Here is an 18,727-nt window from a genome sequence, read left to right as displayed (position 1 = left end):
TTACCTACTTTAAAGTCTCCCCGCCAAAAATGGGGAAGGATAGTTTTAAGCAACATGATGGCAGAACTCACTTCACAAGTGAAAAGTTCTAGCCAATGCTTTGGGTCTCTAGACTGAAGGAGGCTTCCATAAAGACGTTATGTAGATTCCCAAACTTTCATAGTCAGTTTAGGAAGAGTCTTTTTTTGTTTTTTTTTGAGATGGACTTTCGCCCTTGTTACCCAGGCTGGAGTGCAATGGCGCGATCTCGGCTCACCGTAACCTCCGCCTCCAGGGTTCAGGCAATTCTGCCTCAGCCTCCTGAGTAGCTGGGATTACAGGCACGTGCCACTGTGCCAGCTAATTTTTTGTAATTTTAGTAGAGACGGGGTTTCACCATGTTAACGAGGATGTTCTCGATCTCTTGACCTCGTGATCCACCTGCCTCAGCCTCCCAAAGTGCTGGGAGTACAGGCCTGAGCCACTGCGCCCAGCCCAGGAGGAGTCTTTATCCATTCTTTCCTTTTTTCTTTATTTCTTAATTTCTGTAATCCTTAATTCCTAAAATGAATACATTTTAAACGAGGTGAGTTTTTTGTGATTCTTGTCTACAAAAGATGATTTTTATATACTTGATATTTTAAGCTGCCAAATAAGTACTCTGCTACACATGTGTTTCAGTGTATTTTGATTTTATATAAAGAAAAAAGTCTTCAATATGTTGTCAATCACTTTAATACTTTGAAGAGAGACTTCAGAATAGGAATCCAGGTTATAACTGGGTTCAGGATTTATTCAATGATGCCCTCTGCAGAGAGAGTTCTCTTTTTATACTACCAAAGTTAGAAGATTTTTATCTAAAGCATTTTGTCTCTTTTCTTTTTTTCTTTTTCATTGAGCTGAGGGGTTGATTACAGTTCTTTTGTGGACTAGCTGTTCTTTGTTGCATGACTTCACCATTTCTTAGCTAACATTCAGTCTTCCTGCAGAACCCTTTCTTATTTCTTTCCTACCATTCCTACTAGGTAGTTTAGCGGTTTTTATCCTTTTCATAATCAACAGAATTCTGGCATTAGTTGCTATCACAGAATTTCCTGTTTTCATTCCTTAATGAAATTTGAATTTTGAGACCCAGTAGAGGATTAGCAATGGCTTTAGAGATTATCAGTATAGTTACATGTCTTATTTTCAATACACAGTAATTGCCCTTAAGGAATTATAATTTATCTTATAGTATAGCCAAACGCATGAAATAATGAGCCGTATATTAATGGAATTCTATCATATGTTATACATTTGCTTCAATGCTTTCTTCACTAATATTCTGTATTTCCCTTCACTTTAAAGCAGGACATTGTTATCCAATGTTATTTTCAGTTTTTACATGATAAGTTGAAACCCCAGAACTTTGATTCTGTGACTAACATGAGCTTAAACTCAACCTTAGTGTTACTGTTAGGATCCTGTCAACAGATTGATTATTTTGCTCGCAAAGATCTGTTAATATATTTGATCACTAAAATTCAGAACTTCAGGTGAGATTTAAATTGTCACTATTGAAAGTTGTTTTTAAGCTTTTTTCTTTAACTGTCTCAAAATATCGTGTGTGCATATGCACACACACGAAGTTGGCTGCTTAGGCTTCAAATTAAGTTACAGCTAGGCAATCGAAAAGTTGTTGTTGTTGTTGTTGTTGTTGTTGTTGAGACAGTTTCACTCTTGTTGCCCAGGCTGGAGTGCGATGGCACGATCTCAGCTCACCAAAACCTCCGCCTTCCAGGTTCAAGTGATTCTTTTGCCTCAGCCTCCCAAGTAGCTGGGATTACAGGCATGCATCACCATGCTCAGCTAATTTTTGTATTTTTAATAGAGATGGGGTTTCTCCATGTTGGTAAATTTGATCTCAAACTCTCGACTTCAGGTGATCCGCCTGCCTTAGCCTCCCAAAGTGCTGAGGTTACAGGCGTGAGCCATGGCACCCAGCCAATTTAACAGTTTTAAACATTATTTCTTGTTTTCCTTTTTTGAGGCAGAGACTTAACTCTGTCCCCCAGGCTGGAGTATGGTGGCAAGATCTCGGCTCACTACAACCTCCACCTCCTGGGTTCAAGAGATTCTTATGCCTCAGCCTCCTAAGTAGCTGGGACTACACTTGGCTAATTTTTTTTGTATTTTTAGTAGAGATGGGGTTTTACCATGTTTGCTAGGCTGATCTCAAACTCCTGACCTCAGGTGATCCACCCACCTCAGCTTCCCAGAGTGCTGCATTACAGGCATGCGCCACTGTGCCCAGCCAAAAGTTTTAAACATATATTTCTAAAAATTGTTCAAATTAATGTTTTTCTATTTTCTGTCAGTTTTTTTTTCTTTTAGTGCAGCTTGGTGTTTAACCTTCGTCAAGAGACAAAAATTAAGTGAACGTTTGATCATAAACCAGTAGCTTTTCTATAGCTAATATACAAAATTAAATGTGAAGTTTGTAGAATACCACACTTCTCCCTAAAAGTGAACTCTGTTCCCATCCAGCCTGAAGGACAGAGTGAGACTCTTCTCAACAACAAAAAATAATATTTAAAACTTTTAAATTGCCTAGCTATAACCTAATTTGAAGCCTAAGCAACCAACTGCATGTGTGTGTGTGCACATGCACACACAGTTTTGAGAAAGGTAAAGAAAAAGGCTTAAAAACACTTTTCAATAGTGACAATTTAAATCTCATCTAAAGTGTTGAATGTTAGTGATCAAATATATTAATAGATCTTTAGGAGCAAAGTAATCTGTCAATAGGATTATAACAGAAACACTAAGGTTGAGTTTAAGCTCATGTTAGTCACACACAGACTCACAATTCATACTTTTTGTTCATATTTTGATGAATTTTGAAATTCATTGTCTGCCACCTCTTTTTTTTCCTCATTTCTTTTCTCTGCAGATATTCCTTCCTTAAAAAAAAAAAACATTTATTTTGCATTATTCTTCTACTCAGTTACTGTCTTTTGCTTTTCCCAAGTCATTAGTAAAGATGTTATAATTTCACTATTATATAACTCCCAGTTGAAGATATCGGTCCATCTTTCTCAATTATGGTAAGCTGGACGTTTTGTTTTTTCCTAGTTCAAATGTACAAAATTCATACCATGACACTACTGAGATTCATATCTGTCAGAATTATTTCATTTTAGTATAATTTTTAGTTTATAATTGTTCTGTCAAGAATTAAGGCAACAGATATTTTAGAAGATAAATAAAAATTTTTTTCTATCAGATCTCATGTGCATCAGTTCCATATAGATGCCATTCTGTGTTGTTTCTAAACACTTTCTTTTCTGTATTTTAAGGTTAAACTATCTGAAATTTCTTTTTTATGCCTAATACAAATTCCTTATTTAGTGGCTTAAACTACAGGTTAACAAACTTTTTTCAATGTTAAATACCAGATAGTAAATATTATTGGCTTTTTAGGCCCTGCAGTCTCTATCCCTGCCACTCAACTTTGTAGTTGTAGTAAGAAAGCAACCATACATAGTACATAAACAGACAGCATGGCAGTGTTCCAATAAAACTTTATTTGTAAAAACAGGCAGCACACCATAGTTTGCCAGTCTTGACTTAAACTTACTTCTTTTTTTTTTTTTTTTGATACGGAGTTTCACTCTTGTTACCCAGGCTGGAGTGCAATGGCATGATCTTGGCTCACTGCAACCTCCGTCTCCTGGGTTCAGGCAATTCTCCTGCCTCAGCCTTCCGAGTAGCTGGGATTACAGGCACGCACCACCATGCCCAGCTAATTTTTTGTATTTTTAGTAGAGATGGCGTTTCACCATGTTGACCAGGATGGTATCGATCTCTTGACCTCGTGATCCACCCGCCTGGGCCTCCCAAAGTGCTGGGATTACAGGCTTGAGCCACCGCGCCCGGCCCTTAAACTTACTTCTTATCCAGTTGTTTCCCTGGGAAAGATGTCATCAAAATTTACTTTAGTTTTTTTCATAACTTTGGAGAATTTTAGTAAAACTTCCTTTGCTTTTCTTAAATTGCACCATCATTTCCTGATAAGTATTTTTTCCAGACCTTCATCACTTTTGCTTTGTTATCTCTAATTTCTTTCCATGCTTCAGAACTCTTTTATAAATATGTTTATATATCATTACTAATTATCAGCCAAAATGTTTCTGGTCTCTTCAGTTATTCAACAGAATTTTATTGGCATTCTGTCCGTCATTGAGCTAAACACTTTTATATACAGTGGAAGAGGGAAGCAAAACATGGTCCTTGTGGGGTTTTTTTTGGAACTTTCAGTAAGACAGTTAATAATTTATATTAACTGTAATTAAGTTAATATAAATATGTCATTTAAAATAAGTGCTCTAAACAGGAAAACCTAGGTGTTGAGATTGTTGAAGTTACTTTATACTGTGTGACCATGGAATTCAGAACATGAAGAATAAGTAGAAGTTTGACAGGACAGAGTGTTTTAGTCAGAAGATAACATTTACCAAAACTCTGAGATAGGAAAGAGGGCCTTTTTGAGCCTTTCTGGTGCCTGGCTGTTGGGAAGAGAGGCCATAATACAGCCAAAGAAGGGATAGGAGATGTGTAAGAATTTGTAAGCCTCGTTAAAGAGTTAGAAGCCATTGTAGCAAGGGAGCAGCATGATCTCATTAACTTAATTTAAAAAGATTGTCCTGGCTTGGCTCTCTATTATGAGTTATTGGTATCTGCCAATCATTCATTCATCTATCAAACACTAAATGTTTACTCTGAACAAGTTAATGGCCTTATATACTGTAAGGACTACAAGTATGACTCTTCCCTTGAAGTTCTTACAGTCCACGGGCTAATTTTCTTGTGTTCTTTTGTTCATCTATTATTTATTATTCCCCTTGACTTTGTTACCTGGTAATATGGGTAGCTATCATATTAGTAGTTGGTATTCCATATTTCTGTAAGCCTATCAAATGTGATCTTTATTAGATAAATAACCCCATTTGTAAATTTCAATATGAGATCGTCTCTTTTGAACTCTACAAGTTATTTCTGCTTTGCTTTTGCCTCTGTCTAGAGTTCTTATGTTAAGAAATCAATTGGTTGCAGTATACTCTGTGATGATAGATAGGTTTTTAACATATATAATTAGAGATTGAATTTTCAGATTATCTTTTGATTCTTATCCTTCAGTTTACTGCTTATACATTTTTAGATAATATTAAGAGAGCCTCAGTAGTAGCAAGAGAAAGGACTGGAAATAATTCTTTTCTCCTTTCGAACTCATAAAACTTGTATCTTTGTGGAAGCCATTATGGAAGGACTTATCTAATTCAGTGATAAGTCTGTGTGGGATTAGTTGTATCTGATTAATACCTGACCTGAAGCCATTTGCCCAAAGTTTTAAAGACACCTTAAGACAAACTGCCACAAGACAAGGGCATCAGATCTCTTTAGTCAAGGCAAGTTTCTTAGCCTGTATGCTGATTACATTTTGGGCTTGATAATTATTTGTTGTTGGGGCTGTCCTGGGCATTGTAGGATATTTAGTAGCATCCTGAGTCTCTGTCTACTAGATGCTAACAACATCCCCTTCCCCAAACCAGAAATTAACAAATGTTACCTGAAAGCAAATCCTTCCTTACTTCTCCCATCCACACTATTGAAGATCAGAGTTAAGAGTCAAGGACTATAAGACAATAGAGTACCAGCCTTTTCTGAAGGTATCTGAGCAGGACATTCACTGGGTATCTTCATTCTCTTCACCCTGAAAGAACTCCACCCCTGATAGAGAGGCCAACTTTTATGCTTTATACTGCTATTAAATTTGTTGTCTGATTTAAAAAATATATTTTAACTTAATGGTTATAATTTTAATAATTCTCTTCTGTTTATTATGTTTATTTTGCTAATTTTATTGACTTTTTTATTCTTTCAGTGTTTATAGTTAATCTGCCTTATTGTATAATATCACAACTTTTTAATACTGTTTGTAATTTTAGTTCTTGATATCCTCTTGGTCTTATTTATTCTTTTATTATCATTTTGTTGTATTTCCATTATGTTACTTACATAGAGAATATTAATCGTTTATAATATTAAATAGATTACATGGGAAAGAGTCACTCTATTCCTTTTTCAGTTTTAATTCATGTTTATACCTCTGGATTTTCATCTTATTGAAACACTTGAGCTTTTGTAGAACAGATTTGAGGCCCTTGGTGTTTTCTTGCTTTTTTTTTTTGTTTGTTTCATCATTTAAAATTATCCACCATCTGGCGCGTGCCTATAGTCCCAGCTACTCAAGATGCTGAGGCAGGACAGTCGTTTGAACCTGGGAGGTAGAGGTTGCAGTGAGCTGAGATCATGCCACTGCACTCCAGCCTGGCAACAGAGTGAGACTTCATCTAAAAAAAAAAAAAATTATACACCATCCCCAATAGCAGAGTGGGGGCGAACTTCTGAGGAAATCTTTATACATGCTCTTGTTTTATGTTTTTCTTCTGTATCTTGTACCTTTCCTCCTTTTCTGCAGTGATAGGATTAATAGATGTTGTAATAGGAAGCAATCTACTTTCTTCCTATCAACTCAAGACTAATGATTGCAAATTAGATATCTGTATGCTCAGTTAAAAACTAATTACTGGTTTTCCAAAGGATCATCCCTATTGTGGGAAGAGATCTTTAATGGTAATTGGAAAGTATAGTGATAAATAAAATACCCTCTATATATTACCTACTTATTCTGTATATATGTAATTTGAAGACTTGCATTTGAAATAATAAAACCTAATGATTGTCTTTTCAAATGTGAGAACATGTACCATTAAATATTTTCTCTTAAAAGTCAAGGAATAGGGATATTACCTATTTTTTGTGGGTTAAAATCATGTGGGTGAATCTTACGGGTGTAAGAACTCTCATTTGACAGAATAAACTTCACTAAAGAAATAGCGTACGGAAAAAAATTGTATAGGATACAGCAATAACTATATTTACTTATCTTATGTTCTCCAGACTTTTCTTCACAGGAATTAGAGATATTTATTTGCTCCTTTTCCTCCTCCTGGCTTCAAATGTTTGTTGCAGAGGCAGTCTTTAAAAAGTTGTGTCTACAGAGCTCTGGCAGTGTTTCTTCTGAGCCACTCTCTCTTCAGAAAATGGTAAGCACCTCTCTATTCTGGTTCTTTTTTTTGGGGCGGGGGCAGATTTTCACTCTTGTTACCCAGGCTGGAGTGCAATGGCGTGATCTCGGCTCACCGCAGCCTCCGCCTCCTGGGTTCAGGCAATTCTCCTGCCTCAGCCTCCTCAGTAGCTGGGATTACAGGCACACACCACCATGCCCAGCTAGTTTTTCGTATTTCTTTAGTAGAGACGGGGTTTCACCATGTTGACCAGGATGGTCTCCATCTCTTGACCTCGTGATCCACCCGCCTGGGCCTCCCAAAGTGCTGGGATTACAGGCTTGAGCCACCGCACCCGGCCTCTATTCTGGTTCTTTACATTTTCAAGAAGTGTATTCACAAACTCAATTTTAAAATACTCTTAGTTATTTCAAGTAAGTATGCAGAATATATTAATTCATAAATCCTTGAATTTTGTATAAAAGCTGATATATTTCTACCTCAGAAATAGAGTAATTAAAGACAGCTATAGTGGTAAGTGCCTATAGTTCCAGCTACTCAGGAGACTGAGGTAGGAGAACTGCTTGAGCCCCTGAGTTTGAAGCTATAGTGCATTATGATTGCACCTGTGTATAGCCACTGCATTCCATCCTGGGCTATGTAATGAGACCCCTTCTCTAAGGGTGATGGGGGAAAGGTAGTCATCAAATAGAAATTTTAAGGCCGAGCATGGTGTCCCCGACCTATAATTCTAACACTTTTGGAAACCAAACCAGGAGGATCCCTTGAGCCCAGGAGTTCGAGACCAGCCAGGGCAACATAGCAAGACTCTGTCTCTAGAGAAAGTTAAATTAGCTGGGCATGGTGGCACTTGACTGTGGTCCCAGCTACTCAGGAGGCTGCGGTGGGAGGATCCTTTATCCCAGGAGGTCAAGGCAGCAGTGAGCTGTGATCACCGCTGCACTCTAGCCTGAGTGACACCCTAAGACCCTGTCTCAACAACAAAAAGAGGAAAATAAAAAAGAAATTTTAATTACTTTTCAGTGTAGCCAAGGGTTGATAATAGAAAAGTAAAAAATCCTTGTTTCCTAATAACATTTCTACATGAGGTTATTATTTTGGAAAGAACTAGATCTAACAAAATTCTACATGGTATAAAATGGCATTTTAAAAGCAAAATATTGTGCATATAAGCTACATTTGATTTTAAGTTTTCCAGTTTTATTTTGGCTATATTTAGATATTAATATCCAGTAGCTCTAGCAGTGTTTCATCAAATGAGAAATATATTTATTGGTCAGATTAGGCAAATTCTGTTTTGCAACAATCCTTGCCTTTAAGGATGTTGTTATTCCTTTTCTGTTGAAAATGAAAGACTTGTTACCCATTGAAGAAGGGCAGTATCAAAATGGAAATTACAAAATATCAGTTGTATGTAAATCATACATATAAAATATGCAAATGAATCATACATGTTGGGCATAAGACTGATCAAAAGAGCTTTCCTAAATGAGGATCAAAATTGAATTAGGAAAAAAAATTATTTCAAGAAGATATTTTTGTATTGCTTCATGCTGTATTGACTGACAGAAAGCTAGCTTTCTTAATATTTTGTTATGTTCAACTAAGAAAGAGTGGCAACCTTTGTGATGCAACCAAGAAAATATAACCAAATGTAATGGTGAAATGAATCAAATAATGTCTCTTTGCTGCTTTTTTTGTAGTTGAAAAATAATGTAATATTTTTCAACAGGTATATTCCTATTTACCAGCCTTGGGGAAAACTGGTGTGCTTGGGTCTGGAAAGATTCAGATATCAAAGAAAATAGGACAGAGGCCTTGTTTTGAATCTCAGAGAGCCTTACTAATGCTGAATGGTACTAAACAAAACCAAGTCGAAGAGCTGCCAGAGTTACCGTAAGTGATGCTGATATCCTAAATGTGCTTTGTTTTGGAGTACAGCTCTTTTTCCGATGCATTTCTTGAACTTTATGGTTATCTGTGATACTGTCTGAATTATATTGATTTGATCAAAACGCAATTTTAGATCTATTTGATAACCTTTTCTGTTTCTGTAATTCAAGGACCATATTTTCTTTCTATTAAGTGCTTCCCAAAAGAGATAAAACTGTTCATCAAATTATTGATGAATTATTGATGAAATACAGTTTCACACAATTTTTGCCCTATGATTTGAATTACTACTTTGCCATAATATAGATGGGATTTCTGAATGCATGGTCATATGAGATATCCTATATTGTTATAGTAGTTTCCTCAAAATGAGAAACCACCTCTAAAAGTATAGGGTATATAAAAGTGTATGTTGTATAAAACTCAGAAAGCCTGAAAAGTTCTATGAGAGGAAGAAGAGAATAGAATCAGAATATGAAAATAAGAATGGGGAGCAGAGGCCTGCATTCTGATCTTAGCTTTCTGCTTTATTCTCTCTGCCAAATATGGTTTAACTGGTCTTTTTCTCCTTATTTGACATTCTGTATTTATAAATTTAGTGAGTAGTTGGCATAGTAAGATTAATAAAAGAAAATTAGTGCACTGAAATTTGTTTCTACACAGTTGACATAAACTTTAAAATAAGAAAGCAGTAAAGATTGAATGAGTAAGGAGGTTTAAATTAAAAGGAGGCTAGACTTTTAAAAAATATCATCTAATATATGCTGGCACGCCTTGCTGAAAAACAAGCTTTCATTATTTCTTACATTTCCTTTTAGGGACCTGAACCTTGCTAAATGTTCCTCATCATTAAAAAAATTGAAAAAGAAGTCAGAAGGAGAATTGTCATGTTCCAAGGAGAATTGCCCCTCTGTAGTTAAAAAGATGAATTTTCACAAGACTAATCTAAAAGGTATCCCAAGTATCTAAATTAATTTATGCTAAGAACTTTTCATGGTTATAGTCAGTACTTGCAGGTTTCACACATTTGCCCTGATGAATACTTGAACTTAAATTTGGACGAGGTCCAGGAAGTACCTTCTTGGATAACGTGTTATTTTCTTGAACTGTCATTTATGCAAAGAAAGTGATTGTTTAATACCCAGTATAATAGAGTATTCCTTCCCTTCTTTCTTCTCCCTGCCATTCCAGATATGAAACACAGTGTAGCATTCATTGAGCTCATTCCAGACTTGCCCGCCTTACTTTTCTATTCCATCTCAACCTGTGCTGCTTAGGATCAGTGTCTTCTGATTTGAAAGTATAATTCAGTCTTCATCTCTTTCAGTCCTAGACATTTTGTGAACAAAGAATGAAGAGTAGGCTATGTTACATAGCTGTGTTAAGCATATGGGCTCTTTTCTTCCAGGCATTGAGCCCAGACTATGAAATGTGTTTGGCTTTTGGTTCTAACTATACTGGAACCTAAGTACCTAAAGGATGAAATAACAAGAATAGCGTAATAATTCACTTTGGCACCCCTTTACTTAGACACCTCTTAACTTGCAAATAGATCTTCTAGAAGTCTATACCTGGCCAAAGTAAATTACTGAGTATTTGTTGTTGTTTATGACTTATAGCTTGTTTTTAATACAAATATTAACATTATGACACCCATGGAAATAGTGACAGTGAAGCTCTTATATTTTAATGTGATATAAGTTCATAATTGCACATTACAGATGCAAAATAACTGTCCGTTTGGCTCAGAATATGAAAAGGATGTTAGATGAGAACTCAGATATTAATTTCACAAATCAGCGTTCTTTGTTTTATTGTTTCAGAAAGTAAAATGAATATGAATGATTTTAGGCAGAACAGCAGAAGGAACTGGGAGAGAGGAAGAGAATTGAGATATAGTAGAGAAAAACTTTAAAAGCTTTTTTATGCATATAAAAATGTTTTTGTACAAGTTAACAGAGATAATCTGTAAAAGTGAACACTGTAAAAATGTGCTACTTAGTATTTTATAGGAAGAGCAAATTTGGTTCAGTATTTCATTTTGTTTCCTAAGCAGTCATTTATAATTTTTTTTTAAAAAATTCCCCTTAAATAATCACTTATAGCTTATTAATCTTGGTTATAACAGTGATGGATATAGAAAAACCCTTGTCATTCTATTTGTTACTCTAGTTCAGCTTTAAATGGTACTAGGGATTTTTTCCTGTGTGTGTGTGTGTGTGTGTGTGTGTGTGTGTGTGGTGTGTGGTGTGTGGTGTGTGTGTTTATATTAAGATTCCTCCATTTCTCCCTCTCTGTGCTGTTGTAGCCAAGCCAGACAGCCTATTGAGAAGCAGCAAACCATCTGTTAATGGATTTGAAGTTCTGAATTATACTTGAGTGTGTAGAGGCACTCATGCTTAGCCAGAAACATTCATTTGAATTAAGCTATAAATGCTGTATAAAAAAGAGCCATACATTTAACGTAGGTTCATGAATAAATTTAAGAGAGGGCAATTGCTCTCTAAACTTTTATTGCTGCAAAATCCAGTATTTTTGGTGTTCTCTGATCATTTGGGGGTTTTATAGCAGGATTGAAGCTTTAAACCTTGAACTAGGGGAGACAATGCCTGTATTAAACCTTTTGCGATAGAATTTCATTGCTGAATTGCTGATAGAACAGAAGCACTATGGATTGGTGGGGGTCCTCCCCCTCCTCCCCCCTTTTTAACACAGGAGATGTTTAAACCAGTCAAAAGGAAAACTCAATAAATAATTTTCTGGCATGGGGCCAGATCTCCTAGTTCATGCCCTTTGATTATTTTCTTTAGTTGATATCTTGTCTTCTCTGGAATAATCTATTAATTTTTTATGGCAGGAGAAACAGCCCTGCATAGAGCTTGCATAAATAACCAAGTGGAGAAATTGATTATTCTTCTCTCTTTGCCAGGAATAGACATCAATGTTAAAGGTAAGTTTTAAATCTTTGTGGTCTAATCCAATGTCTTAATATTTGTGATAATAAATAGTTTTATGTCACATTAAGAAAAATTATTTAAGTAAATTTACCTAAGGTATCTTAAAAATATTACAATTAGCAAAGCCAAGAAATTTCTCATATATTGATTTATAGCTAATGGTATAGAAACATTTTTTGATGTCCATATTTTGATAATACCCAACATTAATATTTTTAAATTGTTTTTATTTTGATTTTTTTAAGGTAGAAATACGATTACACCCTAGACATTTTTATCACAGCATTTGTTTTGTATATGAAACACCAAGAAAGTCACACTGATGAGAAAAGTAGAACATCAATACTTTCCTACCAAAAGTCCTACTTCCGCCGTTTTAAAACTTGCCTTGATTTCTAATTTAGACAATGCTGGCTGGACGCCTTTGCATGAAGCCTGTAACTATGGCAACACAGTGTGTGTCCAGGAAATTTTGCAACGTTGTCCAGAGGTAGATCTGCTCACTCAAGTGGACGGGGTGACTCCTTTGCATGATGCACTGTCAAACGGACATGTAGAAATTGGCAAGCTGCTACTACAGCATGGGGGTGAGTGCGTTTATGCTAAATGGGTTTTGTTAAATTATCCAGTTTTTTGATGAATCCTACAGAGATAGATAGCATTTTATATTAAATGCTGTGAGGAAATATGCCTTTATTTCATATTAATGAAAAAGTAAGGATAAAAAGTCTCTGAAAATGTACGCACCTTTTATTAGTAGAGGTAAACCTTTTCATAATATATATTTATTTATGTATGTATTTTAAGCCTATTTACGTTTATGTCTGAGAGTCTATTTTTGAATTGAATGTGCTGGTTTTAAATATTTATCCTTTTACTTCAGGTGTTTAATGTCTGTGTAAGCCAGTCATTTCTGAAAGCTTTTTAATAAATGGATATAAATGTTCAATTGTGATTACCTGGATTCTTTCATTCTTTTTTCATTTCCTGTATATAACTACAAACTCAATCTTCTTTTTAATGAGTCATTTCTGTACAGACTGTAAAAAAAGGATATCCTAGAATATTTTTCTTCATTCACATTTTGCAGCCAATTAAGTTAAAGTAGGAGGATTTTCAAATGGTGATAACTGTTATGCAGGGGTTTTGTGAAGGCGGTAACTTGAGCTGAATATTCATCTACTGTTTTTCCTGCTACTTTTTTATTTTTCCTTTCAGCAAGTCCCCACATTATTTCAGTGTCATTCTTCTTATATATAAACTGAATAATAGAAATTCTACATCAAAATGTTCAAAACTGATTGGTGTTTTTAAAAGAAAACTGATGACGAGCCTAGAATATGGAAACAAAGATTTGTAGAAATTACTTGTCACTTTTTTTGTATTAATTTTAACTTTCAATTTAACATCTTATTCTGTAATTAAAACATTTGATTCTGCATAAGACAAAAAGCATATTTTCTTAAGATGTCTTTTTAGTATATATGCAGCTAAGGAAGGCTGTATAGCATGGTAGTTTAAGGCATTTGGTTATATATAGTCTTCTCCTGCCCCCTAAAGGCCTTAGTGTGTCTGTTTTACCGATATCATTTCATAGTCAATATATTTTTCAGTTCTTCTACCTTGTTTTTTTAGTATTCTGTGTTTACTAAATCATAAGTTCTACCTCCTCAGTGTTTTATTTTTCTACTCAACCATGTGTCTCACATTCCAGCCAATATTTGGTAGGAGCTGTTATCGTATGAAGTCCAGCTCTTCAGTAGAGTATGGAGTTATACCAACCAATGTGAATTTTTCTAGGGCCCTTTGTAGAGAATAGTAAAGAGTTTCTCATCCTAGAAGAGGAAATCTAATTGTATTTGTATTTATCAAGGTCCTTTGGCAATCGTACAGACTTGTTTCTGCCTTAGTCACATTCTGGGTTTGAGCCTGTCAAGTGGTTTGACACTTTTATTGAACTAACTGCATTATCTATTCATTGTGACTTACTCAGTCTCAAGAGCAATAATTTCAAGAATTTATTTATGTCGCTGAAACCTTTGTTTACTTTTGGTATCCTGTGCCTGTAATTTTGTCATCTTTTAGTTTAGCAGAAGTAACTTGGAGTAATATTTGAGATGTTGGCATAATGAAAAGGAGCCTAATTTTGTTTTAGAATTATCTTTCGATAAAGTATACATTCATCATATTTTCAATGGTTGATCTTTTAAGTACATTTTATATCTATGCCATTATATATATCTGATCAGAGTCATTAAGAATTTTAGCAGTTATAATCACTTCTCTCTTTCTGACAAGATGATCTACATTATAATGGGAAGACCTTGTGATTATGTGTGCTAGTACTAAAACCTTTATATCCCCTGTAACATGTTTATGGCCAAGTGCATAAATAATTATAAGACTTGACTGATGAAGGCACAAAGCACTTCTATACTTCGCTATGTAATCAAATACTGAGTTATGTTTTGCCTCCCCAACATCATCCCTTAGTACCTAGAGGATAAACTCTATCTTTAGTACTTTTTAAGTAGGTAGTTAGATGAGTTTAACTAGTATAAATGGATGAATCTGAGTTTGATCTAGAAGAATTAATATGTAATTTGTGTGAATCAGTTACCTGTACTAAACATTGAACACAAGCAAGGGTTAATATGTAAACTGTGTTATCTGTGCAAGGTTTTGCAGTCTTTGCACTGCTAGAATTGTTTATTAGCAATGAAAGGGGCACTACTTTTTCCTCTTGGTGATATTTTGAGATATCCTTAAGGCTCTTATACAGAATTTATAAGATTAATACATTTTTAAAATTTCTTCTGGGAACAGTGAAATTCTTATTTTAAGATGACAATTGATAAAGTTTTATAAAAGATTTTTTTTAAATTTTAGTTGTATTTATTTTTTATTTAACTAAGGCATGCACTTTTGGGCAAACTTATTAGGTAATTGACTAGATTTTTAAAAAATGTACCTTTATTAGTCAGTCAATATATATATATAGCCAGTTAATTGTGTCAACATGAATTCATATAAAATATGATTGTAAAGAAAGCCCTGGGTGCTTTGGGAAAAAAGAGAAAATAGCTGTTAAGCTGCCAAAATGGTAATGTTTTACTTTTAACATTTTGCATTTTCTTTTCAAAGGCCCAGTGCTTTTACAACAGAGGAATGCTAAAGGAGAATTGCCCTTGGATTATGTGGTTTCACCTCAAATCAAAGAAGAGCTATTTGCTATTACAAAAATAGAAGATACAGTGGAGAACTTTCATGCACAAGCAGAGAAACATTTTCATTACCAGCAACTTGAATTTGGCTCATTTTTACTTAGTAGGATGTTGCTAAATTTTTGTTCAGTTTTTGATTTATCTTCAGAGTTCATTTTAGCTTCCAAAGGGTTGACTTATCTAAATGAACTGCCTATGGTTTGTAAAAGTCATAAAGAAACCACCAGTGTTCATACTGACTGGTTATTAGATATTTATGCTAGAAATATAAAGACATTGCAGAAACTCCCACATATTCTTAAGGAACTGCCTGAGAATTTGAAAGTGTGTCCTGGAGTACACACTGAGGCCTTGATGATAACGTTGGAAATGATGTGTCGGTCAGTCACAGAGTTTTCATGATGATGCTAGAAAGTACGGATTGATGTTCTAAAATTTAGTTCAACTTGCATTGGCATTTACTATGGACATCATAGCTTGTGGACAGATAGAAATTTGATTTATTTATTGACTAACTTTGCAGCCTTGCTAAATTTTTAAAGCATTTTTAAAAAATCTTCTGCAAAACTCTAGTGTACTTCTGACTCTTTCCAGGGTTTAGAATTTGACTCAAAAGTAAAAATTATTTTGTTTTAGTATATGCTAGTTTCATTAATCTTTAATTTTTTTGTTATGAAAGTGATATTATATTGTACATGTAAAATTAATTTAAATATTTTTTTCCAATCAAAATGAATGTCATCTATTCTAGATGTTCTAGGTCTTAGAATCATGGCAAGGGTATTCATACAAATGTGTACCTGTCAACTTGTAGCTCCTGACTCTTATGGATGGATTTTGAGGAAAAAATAAGCCTAAACAAAAACATGTAGCTCCCTATTTTTTCTCTGTAGGCTGTGGGACTGAAATATGCATTTTAGCTTTATGTGTTTCTAAAATAAACATTTCTCAAATTTATAGTAATAATTAATATTCTTTTGTTTATAATGCAGCAAGTATGCAGTCTGACAGTTCTATTCCTTGATCTGTTTTATTTTAGCAATTCATATACAAGGTGTATCTGTCACTGCTCTATGTAACCAATATTCTGTATCTGAAAACATATGCTGCATAAGTTTATGAGTTTCATATTATGAGTGGCATCTAAGTAATAGATTTGAGATTTAAAGTCTTAATATATAGTATGAATTTACTGAGTAGTAATGTTTTATTGTGCAGTTTTTCCTAATAGCAGTTTATAGTAAAACTAAAAGAAAGGGTGTGGATAATAACCACGTTTGAAGTTGAAGTTTCTTCACTAGTGGAACTAAGGTACATTGTGGTACAGGTGGAAAAGAAACACTTCCATTTACCTTTAATGTAACTAAAGTGATGACTTTACAGCAGTTAATCTGCTAAAGCAACACACTTCAGTTTTATCTTGGAAATAGGTATTTTAACAAGATACAAATACTCAGTATCATATTACTGGGTTTATAATCTAAATTGAAAACTGCTACATCAGTATGGAAAAATATTTTTTAAAAAGTAATTTTTCACACATACTCAAGATATACTACTTGTTTGTATTTAGCCTTCAAATTTGACATCATACAAATCTTTTTATTATTAATCCACCAAAGTATCAGAGAAAAAATGATATAATGAAGACTAAGAAAAGTTTAAATACTTATAATAGAGAGTAAAGTGCTTCTCCAGATGATGAATAAGAATATTTTTATTCCAAGGAGTACCTCTTTACTTCACTTGTAAAAGTGTCTAAGATAGCATTTGCTTGGTAAACTAATATAAACTTGTAAACATACCTTGACATCATACACATTTTCAAATCCTTGTCTAGTTTCTTAATAACTAAATTACAAGGCAGATTCTTTTCTGAGCTTTGGTTTTCTTACATGTCAAATAGAAATCACACCAGGATCTTTGTCATGATAGAATTGTTAGCCAATCACATTATATGACACTTAATAAATATTATTTCCTTTCTAGTTCTTACCTCCTCTTTTAATTGTAACGAGCTATTTAGACCAAAGGCAAGGTAGTAATTGTTTAAGTTGATAGTAATTCTAAGGTAATTAAGTAATCAACATCATGAGTTAGGGTTTTATACTGTTAAGACAAAGTAGTTTTCTTAATTAGATGTTCATAAGATACATTTGTTTAGTTGCAGTTAGCATTAATATTTCACAATTGACTGTTCTGTCTGCCAACTTCTACAAGCCATGATGACATGAAGTATGAAACAGATGTCATTGAGGTCTCTGCTTTTCAGAAGTTTTACACTTCTTTGAAAGTCCAACATGGTAAACATAGGTTACTGTGTTCTGTGCCCTGGCTAACAATACCAGTATATGAGTATGAATTTAAATTTTCAATAAACTACTTCATTTCCAAAATTACTTTTTATACTTTATTTTAGAAAACATAATAACTGCCTTGAATAGTTACCCAAATCTATCTTTAAGGTATAGGAAGAAGAAATTCTCAGTAAGTAAAGTATAATTCATAATCTTAGTCCTCGATTTTCAGTTGCAGACTTTTCAAAGTTGCAGCTGAAGACAAGGTTGAAAAATGCTTTTCTTCATTGTATTCTGCCAGATGTGATATCATAGCTCCATGGAATCATAGTTTTTAAAATATCTATAAGAGACCATATTATACTGTAAATAAAACTGGGGAGGAGATTTCTGAGCAGTCAAAGATTCAGCTTTTCCCCATGCAGTGTTTACTAGCAATTTCTTAGAATCTCTTTGAAGTTAAGAGTTTTGTAGGTTGTTAATTTTTAATTTCACTTTGCAGAATAGTGGTCCAAGTATATACATATTTTGTCATTTTACTCATTCCAAGATGACCAGAAAAACATTTATCATAAAAGTCAAATGTGAAGTTAATTCCTGTGAATTCAGCATTTCTTGAACACCTACTCTGAACCAGGGGGTGTGCTTGAAAAGGGCTAACTATAAAAAAAGGAAAGGCTCACAGCCTAGGAAGGTAAATAAGGCTTAAGTATTGTGAGTTTTATTATCTTTATTTATTATCTTCTTTATTAATTTCAGTTTTGTATGTTTCTAAAATTTTCAGTAATAACTGGTGTTCTGTTTTAGTTAATAAATGTGAATATTCAAGTGTCCAGTACTTCAATCCTTTGATGAGTATTATTTTAGCAATGTTGTTTTAGAGTGGATAGGATGTAGGGTGTGCTTTTGCAGTCTTAGTATTCTTAAGCAAGCACAAATGGATTAACACTAAGATACTTTATATAACCTCCAGAAAATATCTGCCATTTTTGTTTATGCTGCTATAGAAAGTTAAATTAAATGAATACCTTCACATGAAAAAAAAATTGGTGGAATGTGCAATCCTTATGCCTTTATACACATTTCCAGTTAAGCTGCGAACTTGATGAGAGCCTGTCACTGTTGCTCCTTAATCAGTAGGAAGGGGTCATCCTTGAGTGACATGAGGCATTCTTTCCCTTAGGCATTTATCACGTAGCTTTCACGCCAATTGCACCTCCTGCTGACGTGGAGCTTGCAAAACTAGG

At 34.2% G+C, this 18,727-nt stretch overlaps 1 protein-coding gene across 2 annotated transcripts in view; it reads left to right on the top strand.

Annotated features, from left to right (window-relative positions):
- SLF1 (SMC5/6 complex localization factor 1) overlaps positions 1-18,526 on the top strand; it is a 103,884-nt gene extending 85,358 nt beyond the window's left edge. For both annotated transcript variants that reach the window (XM_008991798.5, XM_002744764.6), the window contains exons 16-21: positions 6,982-7,127; positions 8,842-9,005; positions 9,821-9,954; positions 11,860-11,952; positions 12,364-12,546; positions 15,104-18,526. In XM_008991798.5, the coding sequence (XP_008990046.3) occupies positions 6,982-7,127; positions 8,842-9,005; positions 9,821-9,954; positions 11,860-11,952; positions 12,364-12,546; positions 15,104-15,585 (1,202 nt within the window). In that variant the 3' untranslated portion in view covers positions 15,586-18,526. The remainder of the gene's footprint in view (positions 1-6,981; positions 7,128-8,841; positions 9,006-9,820; positions 9,955-11,859; positions 11,953-12,363; positions 12,547-15,103) is intronic.
- Positions 18,527-18,727: the final 201 nt, after the last annotated feature.

The sequence above is a fragment of the Callithrix jacchus genome, chromosome 2 (assembly GCF_049354715.1).
Source record: "Callithrix jacchus isolate 240 chromosome 2, calJac240_pri, whole genome shotgun sequence".
Classification (NCBI taxonomy): Eukaryota; Metazoa; Chordata; class Mammalia; order Primates; family Cebidae; genus Callithrix; species Callithrix jacchus.
This window is presented reverse-complemented; position numbering and strand designations above follow the sequence as displayed.